A 16867-nucleotide genomic window follows, 5' to 3' on the forward strand; every position below is an offset into this window, starting at 1 on the left:
AGTTAAACCAACTCATCCTAAAGTGGAACAACCACATGCAACTCACATAAACATTAATATGTACAGATGCGAATGTTATTAGCTTTATCTCTAATGCATTCTTTATATGTAGCTTTTAAAAATGGTTTACAAAGAAAATTCATCAACGGCTACTTCCGACAGGACCATGACCACACAGGCAGCTCATAGCTAGGATTCCAGGTTATGCCATATTATGAGAAAAACAAAATACACACACACATATATATATATATAAACACATTCCAGTGTATTTCCCGAACGTGTTCTGTTTTTGTTTAACCTCTAGTAACCATAGTAAGTACTCCCAAGTTGATTCGCAGTCATATATATCATTTTGGGAGGCTCGCTAACAGGTTTTTTTATGCATGCAAATAAAGTAAACATATAGCATCTGTTTTGAATATTGCGCAGGCCTTTTGCTGAGCAGCTAATTCAAGAAAGTACATACATCGTGGAGAAGTAAAGGGCTGCTAGGAGACAGCAGAATAAGTCAAAGTTGGTGTATTTGTAGACAGGCTATAACTTCTTTGTGTCCATCTTGGCTTGGAGACATGATGGTGACCTCTGTGATCCCAAATGTGTTCTTTTAAATGTGAATTCATTTCCTATGCTCAGCTTTATCCTGTTATGGCAGGATCCCGCTGTTAATGTACGTGAGTGACGTAATAAGAAACAGGTGTTGTACTGATGGCTGTAGAGCCTTGCCAGGACTAATGATTTCTCTCTCTCTCTTTCCTGTGTTTAGGAGTAGGCGCTCAGGCAGCAGCCGCTAAAGCTGCAGCTAAGGCCGCAAAATATGGTGGTAAGTTTCCTTTTCCATTACCTATAATTTATTTCACACGCAATAAATTATACTGAAAGCTGAAATCCAGGTAAATATAAAAGACACAAAATCATGACATGCATTTTTTAAATTCAGCTAGAGTAAGGTAGTAGAATTTGAATTGGTATCAGCCCTTATGCAGCAGTATTCAAACTGTGAGAGGGCGGGGCAAGACTGGGAACCAATTAAGTGTGCTGTATGTAAATGTATTGACAAAGAACATGCTCAAAGAAGCAAAGAGCAGAGTGAGCAGCAAGATGACCTTATCAGTCTGTATCTCCCCTTTCTCTGCTCAGTCAGAAAGCTAGGGGTGGAGATAGCGCACAACTGTATTCTTTAACTGTAAGTGGTGTCATCCTCTTGGCTGTGCTTTGTGAAGGGACTGTGTACATCTCAGATGGACGGAAATACAAATTCTTTGTCAGGTAAAACAGCTCCCATATATGTATATAGATTATTATCTGTGGATTTTTCTTTGTCTAGAGTTCAGCTTTAACACCATTATTTCTGAAGCCATGGAAGTCTTTACCATGTGGTTTTTTGGTGTGTGCCTAACTGGTTCACTATATTAAGATTTTATCTAAAGAAGGCTTACTTTCTCTTCCATTCATTGAAGGACAAAGCCATCATAATAACCTGACCAGTAGGGTTATATCTCCACCTGCATGAGTAGAATGCTAAGCATACAGAAAAAACACAAGCCAACCCTGGGGCGGCTCCTGCTGGTGGCCAAGGCCCCCCTTCCCTCCCGTCTGCAACAACCCACTCATTTTGTTGCCTTTTGTTTAGGAGTTGGGACCTAGGGCTCTTTGGTCCTGTTTGGTCCTGTTTTTTTTTATTTTACTTTTGTTTCTGTTGTTTTTATCTAATCCTGTTTCTGAGCTCACCCTATGTTTGACACTGCTTTGGGACATTCCTATTGGTCAAGTTATTCAATGAACAATCCATCCTTTAATGGAATGAAGAGAAAATAGGATTTTTGTACTCACCGTGAAATCTTTTTCTCTGTGTTCATTGAAGGACACAGCTGTTGTGGGGGTGTGGCGTTTGCCATGGTTCTGTGTACTGCTTGATTCCAACTGAGTGGATTGTTACAGACTGGGGGTTTGGCAACCGGCAGGGCCGTCCCTGGGTTGGCTTGTGTTTTTATTGTATGCCTAGCATCCTACTCCTGCAGGTGGTGATATAACCATAATAACCCCATCAATCAAGTTATTGGCTGGCTGTACAAAAATATTTTTTTTATATTCGAAATTCAGTCAAAGCTTTTATTTTTGTTTCTTTTATATATATTGAGGAAGGATTAGAACTTTCTACCCTTCTTCCTGCTCTGCCTACCCTTCTTTTCCTCATGTGTCACCAGGACAGGAAATTAGGAGAGTGTCTCCAATTGGAACGTAGACAGGGATAAAAGCACTTTTATATTAAGTGTGGGGAAGGTTTAAAGCCTCTGTCAAGTTGTTATTGCATCAAACCCCCAGTTTGGGATATTTCCCCTTTCTTCCAATTGTGTCCCCAGGATAGGAAATGAGGACACAGTCTCATACATGGGCAAAGACAGGAATAAAAGACTTTTCATAAACAGAGTGGGAAAAGATTAAACCCCCTATCAGGTTTTTATTGCTGCCTGTCTTTTCTGAGGAGATTTCCTAACTTTGTGTTGTGTCAGTGGTACTTCCTGCACTATGAAATATTGCCTATGAGGACACAGGTGGCAATTTATTTCTAACCCTAGATTTAAAGCTTCTAAACATTTTCCAATTAACTACAATGTCATCTAAGAGCAGCAGATTTCTTGCTGGTTTATGTTGGAAACAGATCACAGAAATGGAAACATGGAAAGAACTGGTACATGATCATTAGCATTTGAAAAATAGACATGTAAATTAAATTCACAAGCCCTACTAAGCCATTGGTCTGTTGAAGAGCTTACACTTGTGTGGTATGTTCAGAGCATCAGGGCCTCACTGTTTGCCACAAGCTGCAGCTCTGCAAGATACTTTGCTGGTAGGCTTGATATTAACCATTTCATGAAGTACAGTACTTCTTTTGTCTATGGCTTTAATTTGTGTATCCTTCCTTTCTTCAAAAGTTGCATTAGCTGCCTCTGTGTTTCTGTCATCATGAAAGGACACAATACTGATGGTCTGCTTTGAGGTTGTATAATCCTGAGGCTACAAGGGCCACTATAGTTGGCCACCATATTTTTGAAAAAGAAAACTTGGTCACCCCTAGCTACTACTTATAAAAAACAATTATATCCTATTTTATAAAACTGGTGGGAACAGAATATAGAAAATAAATCTAGAAAAATCTAGAAAAATAAATACATATTTGAATTTTAATGATTAATTGCTATGGGCAAGGATTTTTACAGCTCTGTCATCCTAGCCTTACCTGCACTGTTTTGTATCAAAGTGATGTATGATAGCAACAATAATCCAAAACTATTGAAGGACCGGGTTGTTTTTGTACCACATGTGGAAAACCGCATCAAGCAGCTAACTCTTTGAACAATCACAGCTAATACACAACATCTTTGATGTACAGATAATATAATCCTGTTTGTGGATTTTTTAAGAACGATGTAATATTATCTTATGGGCAAAATAACAAAAATATGGAAGTAACCTTAAATGTAGCACAAATCCAAGCTTATAAAAAACCATTATATCAGTAATGATCTAACTTGTGGATTATCTTTTATGACCTAACTTGTTTATTTAGGCATACATTAAAAAAAATAATAAGACCAGATTTTTAGCACATTTGGTTATTTGCTTTGTTTTGTTATATGGTTTTCATTGAATTTCTAAGACTATAAACAGAAACGTGCTGGTCTTAAACGGGAATGTGCTGGTCCGGTAATTTGATTCTTGCTTTCAAAGTTTTAATAAACAGACAAGTTTTATATTGGAAACTACAATTTTCAGTATGTTGCCCATCTGCTTTGCCTAAAGCTGAGCTTTTATATTGTATGCAATGCACCAATGCATGGTTTAATATATAGTGAACATGTCTTCTTGATCATGTGATCTCATATAGTAGCTGGAGGTGGAGGTATACCTGTCGTTGGACCTGGAGTTGGTGGCATCCCTGGTGCTGTGCCAGGTTTGGGCCCTGGAGGTGGAGCTGTTCCTGGTGTCGTGCCTGGTCTTTACCCTGGAGCTTTGCCTGGGGGTGGTGCACTGCCCGGAGCTGGTAATGCTTAAAGAAAACATACTTGCAGATTTTTAAAAAAAATTTAATGTGTAGTTGTTAAGAAGTGTTTGCATTGCTGTTTTACAGGAATACCTCAATATGGAGTTCAGACTGGTGGCAAACCTCCTAAGTATGGTGAGCCACTAGTACTATATTCTACAAATGTCATGGCTATTGAAGTTGCTATTTAACCAGTGTTTGACTGGTTTTTAAAGTGACACTAAACTCAGGAGTTAAACCTTAAAAAATGCATTCACATACCTTAACTTTGAGCTAATCTCATGTTTAGGATACTAATTTGTATTGAGATTGTTGTCCATCATGGGAGCGAGCTTGGAGTGATGTCTACTTTACAACACACACAGGGACCAATTCAGAGATGATATGAGGATCTACAGCCGAGTGATTCACAAATAAGATACATTTTTGTTAATAGTTAAGGTACTTGAATGCATTTTTAAGGTTTAACTTCTGAGTTTAGTGTGACTTTAATTCTACTGAAGGAACCTTTGGTAAAGCCTGGATTCAAGTGAGCAACTAGAGTATGTTTGATTTAAAAATGTAGAGAAGCTTGTTTTGTAGACTTCCACTTTAATTGAATCACCAGAAAACTACAAATTGGCAAATTGGCATCTACTGTATTGTACATTTAAATGTATTTTCCTTATTTTCTTTAATCCTATTTTGGACACTTATAACATTAATAATTTGTGGGCCCTACATGTTCATCAGCCTCGAACTTATTACTGTTCCCATCCTAACATTAAATAATTACACTATCTAGGCTCTACGCTTGTATTGATAATTTCCTCTCTCCTACTGTAGCTTGTTATTGTGGTTACTGTTTTTCATATATTAATACATATATATATATATATATATGTATAGATATATATATATATATATTTGAATAGATGTATGCCTATGCTTTGCATACATTCTCCTAGTTTAGTGATAAATACTATCCATCTTTTGCTATTTTATTGTACTTTTTTTATGAGTAGGAGGGAGTGTGAGGGAAACCCATAAACACATAACCATACCATATAATAAAGCAATACTTGCATTGTCCTCATAAAACAATAGGATCTACTTTTTATAGTTTAGTGCAGGACAGAAAATGAAAATAAGATCTGTTTGCTTGTTCAGTACGGTAGAAACCCCTATTGTTATATATCGGTATGACTCATGTACAAAATACAGGTTCAGCTGATTTCACTTAGCTATTTTATAGCTATTTTATTTCCATTGTCCACACTGATTTCTCCCCTTGTACAAAATTACACACCTTCTATAATCTGTGGATCAGAGTGACATCTATAGGAGAAAAATAGGTAATACAGATCAGTTTTACTAAACTCCAGAAAAGAGACAAAATTAAATCTTATCTAAACCCAATCCCAAAAAAATGATATATTGCAGTTTACCAGTCTTTAGATGTGGTGGCTGCGTTCGTTTTCTTTCTACTCGTATTTTATTTTCCTTTTATTTCACTTGGTGATTCTGGCAACAACACACTACTTGTAACAGAGAGATAATACTCACATACTGTACTACATCTATGGAATAGTAACGTTGTCACTGCTCTCCTGATTTAGACTACAAACACCTCCCCCTCTCCTTTTGTCCATTACATAGAGAGGTGTTGCTGATTTAGGGTGGCCTAGCTAATTTAAGCTTATTAGGTAAGGATAGGATTCTGTTCTTGCAGAAAATGTAATTAGCCTTAAAAAGAAAATGAATGTTGCAGCTGCCAGATATAAGAACTTGTAAGCAGGGATACACAGTATATTTCATTTGTGTTCTTCAGTTTAGTTAAAATTTAAAATGTGGCTAAATGGTGCAGCTGCCCAAATCCAGCCATGGTCACAAAACTTAGTCCTGAAAAAACCTGCGACAGACACAAAATTCTGAATGTAAGAGAAATGTAAATAACAAAAAAAAAAACATGCAATGGCAAGAATTATTTGGAAAACAGGTGTCAGTAAAATGAGAATGAAAAATTCACAAAATAAATTCTTTGCATCATTTTTAAAATATATATATTTTGATATTTTCCTTACAAATCTATCTAAAGCATATTTTCTGGAAGCTATATTTTTCTGCATTTTTTTTTACTAATGCAGTGATAAAGAGTCAGCTGTTTGTTTCCATAGGTGTGCCTGGTGTTGGGGGTGTTTCTGGAGTAGGTGGTGGAGTAGGCGTTGGTGGCATTCCTGGAGTTGGTGGCATTCCCGGATATGGCGGCATTCCCGGATATGGTGGCATTCCCGGATATGGTGGCATTCCCGGATATGGTGGCGTTCCTGGAGTTGGTGGTGTTCCTGGAGTTGGTAAGTAATTAAATGGTAGTACTATTTATTTCTCGTTATTTAGTTTATAAAAAAGCAAATATAGACTTCTACACTCTAATAAAATAGTGTCAGAATCTTCTCACGAGTTGTTCAAAGGGTGAAGGAGATAGTACTCTCACCTTACCTGCTTGCCCCTCTCAACTTACTGGGGTTGATTTACTAATTGAGTAGAGACTGTTGACTTTGCAAAGTAAATATGCACTTTACAAGTGAATGATAACAAATGACATAAACCTCCGTTCAGTTTGAATACTCAATCATGTGTGAGGGAAATTAAATTAAACAATTGCTAGCTCGTGCTTGGTTGATTAAAGTGAACAAAGCTTCATCCTATTTACTCCTCTAAACAAAGTTCACATTGCTAAGTGAATAGTCTGTACTATTATATAGTCTATAATACTCTATAATACTCCTTTAGTATTATATAATACTCCTTTAGTAAATCAACTCCGCTGGTTCTCTTTATGATGACATTATTGTTAGTTGCAGAATACTTCTTTGGCAATCTCTCTTACAGTAGGTTTTTGCAAATTATGCTCGCCAACAATTTTAATGAAGAAGGAACCAAAGTAGAAACATAAATATGGCCCTAAAAATTACAATTACAATTATTTTTATAGCACCAACATATTCCGCAGTGCTGTACAATCGTTTAGGCAAGACAAGTAAGAAACACTGACAAGCATCATTGACATAAAGAAACAGTGGGTGAGGAGGACCCTGCCCAAAAGAGCTTACAGTCTAAGAGGAAGGGGACCAAAGACACAGAGATGGGGAGGAGAGACTACAGATGTATACCAAATAAAATGGGTGGGGATTTGGGAGTACTGTGAAAAGAGAGCAGAAGGGAAGGTTGTATAGGGTGAGAAATTAAGGGGAGAGCTGATACGCATCTGCATTTTGAGGGATTTTTCAAAGCCCTCTAAGAATGGTGAGAGCCTGATGTGGCGTGGGAGAGAATTCCATATTGTGGGGGCAGCCCTGGTGAGGTCCTGTAGATGAGAGTTGGGTGTGCGGGTGAGTGAGCAGAATAGTCTCAGGTCATAAGTTGAACAAAGGGGCCGATTTGGAGTATATCTTCTAATTAGAAATATAGAAATAAAGAAAAGTTGAGCTTGGCCAGGCTTGGCACTGGGGGTAACCAGTTGAATTTATTGTCTCTATCTACAAAGCTACCGTATACTCCAATAGTATTTAAAGCAGTTCTTTTGAGGTGGTGTAATGGCAATAGTAGAATAACGACAAACAGAAATGCACAGATGCAGTCTACTACACAAAGTAGGGGTTGATTTACAGATACAGTAGGAGTAGGTTGTTCACTTTGCAAGGGAATTCGCATTTTGCACCGAAGGTTTCCCCTTAGTTTAGTGAATGAGGTGAAGCTCTGCTTACTTCCATCACTCTATCACGTGCAAGCAAAAATATTTTTTTTATTTTCCCTTGCACATGATTGGGTAGTCTTTCAAAAGGAAATGTTACCACAGCTCATGGAAACGTTCACTGCAAAGTGCAAATCACAGTCACAGATTTGTGTCACAGATTTAGCATACTGTTTAAAGGAATTTGTAGCATCTACCCCGTGCCTAAACGTTTCTTCTCTATAAAAACAATATCCCTAAGCAAGGTTAACTGTGGTGTCAAGTTTACTTTAATAAATCAATCACACCACTGAGGTCTAGTGCATTAAGACCTGTATTACTATGTTTTGCTTTAGAGCAGCGCATTTATTTGAATAGGCTGACGATGCACTAAAACACACTTAAAAATGTTTCTGCTCCATATTTTGCAATACAGCACACCACAACCCATGGTAATTAATGTGTGCTGCGGTGTATTGGGGTGGCATTCAGAATGAATGGCAGAGCAGCACACCAACGCACATATTATGCATTGCTGCAATGCAATAGTGTGAACCCAGCCTAGGAAAATTCCTGCATACTGTTATTTATTCAACTCATATTATATTTATTTGACATAGTTTAGAGTATACTAGAAGTCATTTTGTAAACAAGATTTGATTACATTTTACCTATATGTATCACACACAAAAACATTTAAACATTGAATATCATTGGATACGGTGATAATAAATGTGAAGCCTACGCCATATTTCCTATGTATACTTAAGCTTATTTACATTATTAGTGTAGGTTATTCTTATTTCTTCTTTAACTGTTCTTTCTTCGTTTTTAAATGTTGATCCTTATTTGTATATTTTGTTATACAGGTGCTGGTGCTAAGCCACCTAAACCTGGAGGTAAGTTGCAATTACAGAAATGGTAGCTATGCATATTTTAAAGCTGAACTCCATGAATATATAAAATGTAGGTAACAGTACAGAAATCCTTTCATTATATTGGCTTCCCAAATTCCCCACACATCATCATTTACATGCAAAGATGGAGGGTAATCAGCATTAGCCACACAGGTTCTATTAAATTGGTTTGAGTCTAACAAAGAGAGCAGGCTTTTAGGAGGGAAGAACACATGGATTGTCTTGTCAGTGTTATGCTGCTTTTCCATTATACACTTAGCAGATGGAGTACAGACTGATGAAAGAGAATTTCAGCAGCTATTTTTTCCTAAAGTCCTTCATCAGATGGATGAGTACAATGACAACCATTTATCCAGCTATTTGTTACTCTGTCCACCTTTAGGTGATCTCTAAAAAAGTATATCTTTAGAGAAGCAAACTCATCCATTCACATCTATTACTTGTTGTACCTCTTACTCCTCACTTTCAGATTGTAGCCTGTCACGATCATGGCCCTCCTAACCCCCTTCTGTTGAATTGTTTTGTAATTGTAATGTCTCCCTGTATTTTATAAAGTGCCACCCAAACTGTTGGCGCTATATAAATCCTGTAAAATAATAACAATAATAGATTGCTGCACATGCGTTCTCACACACAACCATGAAGGTTCATGTTGTCACAAAACACTTGTGACCTCTAGTTCCAACATAGGAACCACCACTGTGACACAAACTCACCACTGTATGTTCTAAGTACATATGTATTTAGTGATTGGTGTGAAAGAACTAAACCTCCAAGTGTAATTATCATTTAATGTGCCTCGGCATAGTAACTATATAAGCAAGTTGCATACAACTCATATAAATAAGCAATTACATACAGTACATACTGTTGTTGAAAGCAATGTCACTTATTTATTGTTCTGTGTTGCATAGTTGGAGGTGTTGGACCAGGTGGCCTGCCAGTTGGAGGTATGTATTTATTTTAATTAATATATTTAAGTATACATTAAAGTGGTGTTTTGCATTAAACTGGTTTTCCATGGATATATATAAAATGTTAACATACACAACATTACATTATTTCTTGCTTGGACTGTATTGATAATATTAGCTCCTTATAAACTGGTACATAAACGGGTACTGGTACATTTAGAATAATAATTAGACCAGGCTCTCAGGAAAAGGCCAGGAAGATGGTGGGAGGTAAAAGTACCGCATGTTGTATTAGCTCATAAATATCAGCACATAGTGTTTCACCACATGTACAACATAAATAACAATAAAATACAATACAAAAAATTATATTTAGCAACTAACAATGAAATAAAATCTAACTAATTATTTATTTTTGTCACATAGTTGGAGGAGTTGGACCAGGTGGCCTGCCAGTTGGAGGTATGTGATATTCATAAATGTATGTATGTATGTATTTATTTATGTGTGTATGTATGAATATATGTATGCATATATGCATTTAATAAATAAGTGTTTAAAATTAAATTTTGAGTTTTAGTGTGGCTGAGTCATGGCATTCTAAAATATTAAACAATGTGTTCAATCTAACTTTCTTAGTAGATGGAAAAATACATTATTAAATAAATCCTAACGGAATGCAATAATATACTAATATCTCTGTGACTTACTACAGTTTGTCTAATATTCTGGCCTTTCATGTCAGGAATGACATCTTAGACTTCTGCGGCCTAAAGCAGAAAGATATTAGGAAGTAGTGCAGCGCCTCTTTGTCTACTGTTTTGTCACTTAGATTGTGTCTAAAGCCCAATTATTTTTTTGGATAGTGGTGAAGGGTTGGATCCTTTTTAAACCTTTTATTGCTGTCTATGCTCCCGCTAGAGAGATTCACCCTCTCTATTTGTCCTGGTAACAACAGTCACTGGGACCAAAAGTAGAGGAAAGTCAAGGCTATAGTTATAATAGGTATACTTCCAGTGACAACTGTTGAGGGTGTTTCCCTCACTTTGGAAAGATTTCCCATCACTACCTGTTGTGTCTACAGAACAGGAGGTAAAGGGAAATCTTCCCAATGGAACACAGATGGCAAAAAAAACCTGACAGGATTTTTAACACTTTCCTATTTCATTTAAGATGGGAAAAAATATTGTAAAATATGAATTATATACTGTATACTGTATACTGTTATAATGCTGGAGCAATTTGTTGCTGCTTTTCACTACAATTCTTCGGGTTCATAAAGTTAGCTTAAGTGGTAGACACTGATAACAGAAAGTAATGTACTTATGATAGTGTTGGAAATACATAATGGAAATACACAATGTCATGTAGTCCTACTACAAAATCTTAGAATGTGTTAAAGGAAAATGTAATCACTGTTACACTAACTATGCATTGATCACTTTCCCAGGTGTTGGCGGTGTAGGAGCTAAGCCCCCTAAGCCAGGAGGTGGGTAATAATCTCTGAAAATATATTGCTAGTGGTCACAATAAAGTAGTCATCACCTTATCAACACAATGGGCAAATGAGCTGTTAATATTGCTAGATGGGTTTGTTACTGATAAACTGTACAATTAATTTGCAAGTAAATGTGCAAGAAACAAATACATTTGTACTGGTAATGTTATGTAAATATAATCTGTGAGAAGATGAAAAAAGTCCTCTCATTTTGTTATTTAAGATTCTACAAGCCTTCTACAGTTGGTGTGGGTCCTGGTGATATGCCATTCATCTTTTCTGGCCCTTAAAGGAGAACTATAAGATGAGTGATTTCCACTCACTTCATAGTTCTAGCCGACCTGTGACAATGAGACTGTCACAGGTCGGCTCAGTAGATCGGGAGGTGAGCGAACAGATACCGGGTTCGCTCACCTCTCGATCATGTCACAGCTCTCTGCCATGACAGGGGGAGAGGCTGGATTTTCCTTCTCCCTGTTCCGATCTCCCAGCGCTGACTGGCGGAACGGACGGGGGAGGGGGCGGGTACAGCTGGCTCTGCCTCTAGATAGGCAGAGCCAGCTGTCACTCAAGCAGCTGGGCGGATCCCGACGTCCATGTCGGGATCCGCTCCGGCTGCGGTGTCTCAGTATACTGCGAGCTGTAGCTCACGGTATATTGAGCTTAGGGTAACGGGAGGACGCTAGTTTGTGTCCTCCTGTTACCCTAAGGAGAACTATGGGGAAAAACACTGACCCCATAGTTCTCCTTTAAAGAGAGTGTTTACAAAATTAACATAACCATTCAGAGGGTCTGAGAGGTGTGCTGAAGGGATGTTGAAATGTTATATAATGCTCAGTAGACACATCCTGAATGCCAAGTTTTCTAGCTTTATCCAAATGGCAAAGTTTTACATATTATTGAATTGAATTAAATTACAATTTAATTGAAACCAAATATGATATAAATTGAATGCACATATTGCATAGGAGATCTAATGTGATCCATTTGCCTGCTGGACATGGTAGTAAAAGCAGGTTTAATGATTGATTTGCAACTTCTCATACATCATTGTAATCACTTTTAATGAATATACTGTAAGCCCATCATTGCGGGAACTTTGGAAATTGTATGAAATGCTGTATAGTTGTGTGCTTTGCACAAGTATCATACTAATTTATTTTCCTCTGTTTGGTTAGTTGGCATTGGTGGATTACCAGGAGTTGGAGGATTACCAGGAGTTGGAGTTGGTGGATTACCAGGAGTTGGAGTCGGTGGAGTACCAGGAGGAGGTTAGAAATGTGTCTGCTATTTCTATCAATTTTTCCTTTACTCAGCCTATGCCTGGTACTCCACATGGATTGCAGAAGCCTCCACACATAATGTTATTCTGGCTACTGTCTGATCTAATGGTTGGGAGAAACCGGTAGGCTAATAAATGGCTGACAGCAACCCACATTGAAGTCAAGCATGTATTATTTAATAGCCAATTGCTTTGTTCATTATTTAAATTTGCTGAGCTGTAATGGCTTTTGTGCATCACCAGTTCAAATCTTGTAAAGAGTTATGTTGGCTACACATGAATCAGGTCATTTTAGGTATCATACATGTTTTGTTTGTTTTAATTTGACCCAAACTACAATGAGAAGTACAGCTGATCAGACTGATTGTCTTAAAGGGGCCTCATCTTGTAAAATCAGAAAAATGAATTATGTTTGTTTTCTAATTTTGGGATGTTTTCGTTTATTTATGCTAGCGCTTAAAGGAGAAAAATGATGTGAGTGAATTACACTTATCCCCATTGAAACTATCACATGTCTGCTCTATTGAGCGGGAAGTGAGTGAAAACATAGCGCCGCTTGCTCACTTCCCAATCATCTCCCTGCAAAGAGGATAGTCACCGCTCACCCAGGGATTCCCCCCTTCCCCTTTCTGATCCTCCGACGTTGATTGGAGGGAGGGACGGAGCACAGCAGGACCAGTCAGGATAGATCCAGGATCCTGAGACATGTTCCTGGATGCCTAAAGTCTGGCAGGGAGACATGCCGAAAATTCTTATTTCTTCTTCCTCTGTAGTTGGTGTTGGTCTAGGTTGTGCCCCAGGTGTAGGTAAGTAGGAGATGTACACTTCAGTCTGATGCTAGAGATTACACAACATAAAACAAATAGGATCATATTCACCAATTAATTGTAAAACATTTACAAAAATAGTTTTTGTAATTTTTCATTTTGTAATGTAAATTTTTGCTGTTATGCTCACTAAAACACTGCTATTTTTCTTAATTTTAGGAACGTACCCAGCAGGAGGGAAGCCACCTAAACCTGGTGAGCACAGTGATCTTTGAGACTGCACTTTAAGCCCCAGCTCAAATGGGGAGCTATGTCTTCCCATTAAAAATATGTGATGCAGCAATTATTATAGGTGCATCTGCACAGTTTTCACATGGTCCCCCTGCAAAGTCCCACAAATACTATGCCTAATGCAGATTATTGTGATGGTGTGACAATGATGCTGCACTGCTAGTGAATTCAGAGTAGAATTGCCATTCTTAAGTAAGCTCCGTGATTGCACTTCAGTAGAGTGAAAAAAATGCAGCAAGCATGGCTATCACAAGTTTGTTAATCAGCATCTGGCCACACCTAGTTCTGCCCGCTGCTTTCTGGATTGGCTGTACTGCCTCTGTTACTGAAACCCATACCCATCCATCGGAACAGTAAGTGAGTAAGTTGAAGCAGACTTACAAAGATTACACAAGTGTATGATGTTGGTATATATAGATGAAAAAGTTGTAATATGGCAGGAGAGCAGCCTGAACAGTGAAAATCACACAGAAGAAATACAAGAAAACGATACGGACAGTGTGGCAAAAATGTATATAAAAATATGGTAAAAGGCATGAGTATTCATGTTATATTTTATATATTTTGTCTGGCCATGTTCTTAGGTTATGGAGCAGGATATGGAACTGGATTGTATGGTGGAGGCGGAGTAGGACCTGGTGGTGGACTAGTTCCTGGTGGTGGATTAGTACCTGGAGCTGGACTTGGAGCTGGTGGTGGACTGCTACCTGGAGCTGGCCTTGGTGCTGGTGGTGTAGGTGGCGTGGGAGCAGGTGCAGGCGGCAAACCCCCCAAACCAGGTACAAATGATCTGTACTTTTATAATAATCAGAGAAATTCTGCTTATGACTTTATGGATAGCACCTTTTAATCATATAGTAATGTGTATAGATCTTAAATTATTGGTTGCTATAGTATACCTTAATGATGTCTAGGATGCGAGTATATATTTGATTATTATCTCATCATATCAAACTTTTATGGAAGGCTTAAATTTAACAAGTGTTAGTGGACAAATAGTTTATCAATGTGAAATAAAGTCTCATTAATATGGTGTGGAACATATTGACAAATTTACTATAAGATAATGGGTGGTAACTACAAATTTTCAACTGATTATAAAAATACTAAGAATAGTTTAATAGCACATTCAGTAAGACAAATTGGTTCCTATATAATGTTTTTTCTTTTCAGGTTACGGCCCTGGAGCTGGTCTAGGTGCAGGCGCTGGATATGGTGGTCCAGGTGCTGGTCTTGGTGGTCTAGGAGCTGGCGGTGGACTTGGTGGTCTTGGAGCTGGAGGTAAGAATTGAATAGGCTTCCCATAACTAATCCTTTTTTCATAAATATATTTTCATTGTGCTTTATCACAGCCAAATATACAAGTGACTTTATTTAAGTTGTTTTTTTTTTTTAATAGTCCACCTTATTTTCACAATTTATAATACCATACACTGTTTTATTTATTGAAGCTAAACCTTTCAGTTAAAATCTGGTAAATGCTAAACCTTAGTGTCGTGAAACACAACAGTACCAAGTGGCTAAAACATTTTATTATGCAAGGCTGGCAGTTTTTATATAAGGTGGTATGTTAAAAGCATGTATGCATCCAATATAAGCAGAACTAGATTTTAAAAAGTCTTGGAAAACTGGGACTAGACCATGATCTCACTGCTGACCTGAGGTTAGTTGCATCTTTATAAGGGCAATAAAATACAGTTGGCTGTTTGAAAATCTAATGTTCCATGGAGCTAAATGACTAAAACCCACAGAAACACCCTAAGCTGGCAACCCATCTAAAAAGGAAAACCTTTTAATTCTAAAATGAGGAGCATAGATTACTATGAGTCACCAGATATGCAGCTGTAATGTCACCATGTGATGGCTATTTACTGGACTGAGTGAAGACATTAAGCATGTGTGAGTGTTCACTAAACTCTCCAACCAACTCCAGTCTCCAAGGGCCGTTGACAGCAATCCAGGAATACTAAATTACTGCGGATAAATAAATGTTATGTTTAGTTAATTGGTTAACTACATGCTAATTTGAGAAACCTTAGCACTCTGGCCAGTCAGCGACCCCATGGGACTGCGATTTACAGCTGTTAAAAAAAGTGTTGTAGGAAAATAAATAAACTGTATTCCTCAGGCATGAAGTTGCTACAACTTGTGACGAGTCAACCTAAATTCTAAACTCAGGACTATGGGCAGCAGTTGTGCATTAATTGTGAAAGCGTCGATATGCTGATCAGATAAAAATAATATTGTTATTAGCTGTCAGGAGATATATACAGGCATGTTCAGTAATAAAGTACAAGGTGCAATGTATGTTGCAGTAACCCATATCAGCTAATTCGATTACAGCTTACTGTTATCAGATTGATTAAAATATTTTTTTGTAACTGGTCATTCTTAAATTTCCTGCATGTTGCCAGTGCTTTTTGCCATATTCTATTCAATAAGAACATTACAGTAATTTGTCTTATTACTTTTTGTGTAAGGAGTTCCTGGAGCAGGAGCAGGAGGAAAACCACCTAAGCCCGGTAAGAATCAAGATTTTTCCCCAATAGAAAAGTATGAGGCTTTTTTCTGCTCAAATATAACAAACCAATGGCTACATTCTACCCACATGGTTAATAAGGTTGAAAAAAAGAATCATGATTATAAAGTTCAGCCTTTCTTAGTCCCTGGAGCAATGGTCTTGAAGAAGGCAAAACAAGCCTCCCTGTGCGACTGTTGACAGTTTTGCCACACAGTAACAGAAAGAATTTCCAACCTGACCCCCTAAGGGCAGTTGACTCCAGCCACTGGATCAAGATATTGCTCTCTTAGCCTTTAGTACTTATAGGTTTGGATATAATTAATTATAAGAACATCTCCAATTTTTTTCAAAACTCCAATTTTGTTTTTGCCAGTACTTCCTCTGTAAAACTTTCTGTGGCTTAACCACCTTGAGCGTAAAGGACCCCATCCTAAACTGATCGGAAAGTCTTCTGACGTTGTTCTGTACTTTGCACGGTCCTTGGGATAGGAAAGTAATTTGCTAAAGCTTTATACTAGTCTTGGATATATCTGAATATGTTAAATAAGTTGCCTCTAGGATGTTTTTTCCAAACTGAAAATACCTGTTGCTCAATAATGCAGTCACAGGATTGCAGGATACAGAATACAGGATTACATTTGAGATGTAATTGATCTGTTTTCATAGGTTATGGACCTGGAGCTGGTGCAGGAACTGGAGGCGGTTTTGGACCTGGAGGTGGATATGGACCAGGAGCAGGAGGTGGATTTAGACCAGGAGCTGGAGTTGGACCTGGAGCTGGACTTGGACCAGGTGGAATAGGAGGTGCAGGTGAGATCTTTATAGAAAGTGCTTCAGAAGCTAGGAGAGCTATCTGTTTAAAACTAATAATATTGATCTTTGCACAAAGGGCAGATCCTGTGCAGTGAAAACACAGTTGC

At 37.8% G+C, this 16867-nt stretch overlaps 1 protein-coding gene across 1 annotated transcript in view; it reads left to right on the plus strand.

The window, feature by feature from the left end:
* The window catches only part of ELN (elastin), an 82721-nt gene that overhangs the window by 56111 nt on the left and 9743 nt on the right, over window positions 1-16867 (plus strand). Inside the window, exons 19-32 of the mRNA XM_018561242.1 lie at window positions 767-823; window positions 3890-4045; window positions 4133-4180; window positions 6202-6378; window positions 8627-8656; window positions 9589-9624; window positions 10015-10052; window positions 11041-11077; window positions 12265-12357; window positions 13355-13390; window positions 14011-14205; window positions 14600-14707; window positions 15907-15948; window positions 16614-16757. Coding sequence (XP_018416744.1) covers window positions 767-823; window positions 3890-4045; window positions 4133-4180; window positions 6202-6378; window positions 8627-8656; window positions 9589-9624; window positions 10015-10052; window positions 11041-11077; window positions 12265-12357; window positions 13355-13390; window positions 14011-14205; window positions 14600-14707; window positions 15907-15948; window positions 16614-16757 — 1197 coding nt within the window. The remainder of the gene's footprint in view (window positions 1-766; window positions 824-3889; window positions 4046-4132; window positions 4181-6201; window positions 6379-8626; window positions 8657-9588; window positions 9625-10014; window positions 10053-11040; window positions 11078-12264; window positions 12358-13354; window positions 13391-14010; window positions 14206-14599; window positions 14708-15906; window positions 15949-16613; window positions 16758-16867) is intronic.

This window comes from Nanorana parkeri, unplaced genomic scaffold (genome assembly GCF_000935625.1).
Source record: "Nanorana parkeri isolate BGI_ZX_2015 unplaced genomic scaffold, ASM93562v1 scaffold509, whole genome shotgun sequence".
In the NCBI taxonomy this organism is placed as follows: domain Eukaryota; kingdom Metazoa; phylum Chordata; class Amphibia; order Anura; family Dicroglossidae; genus Nanorana; species Nanorana parkeri.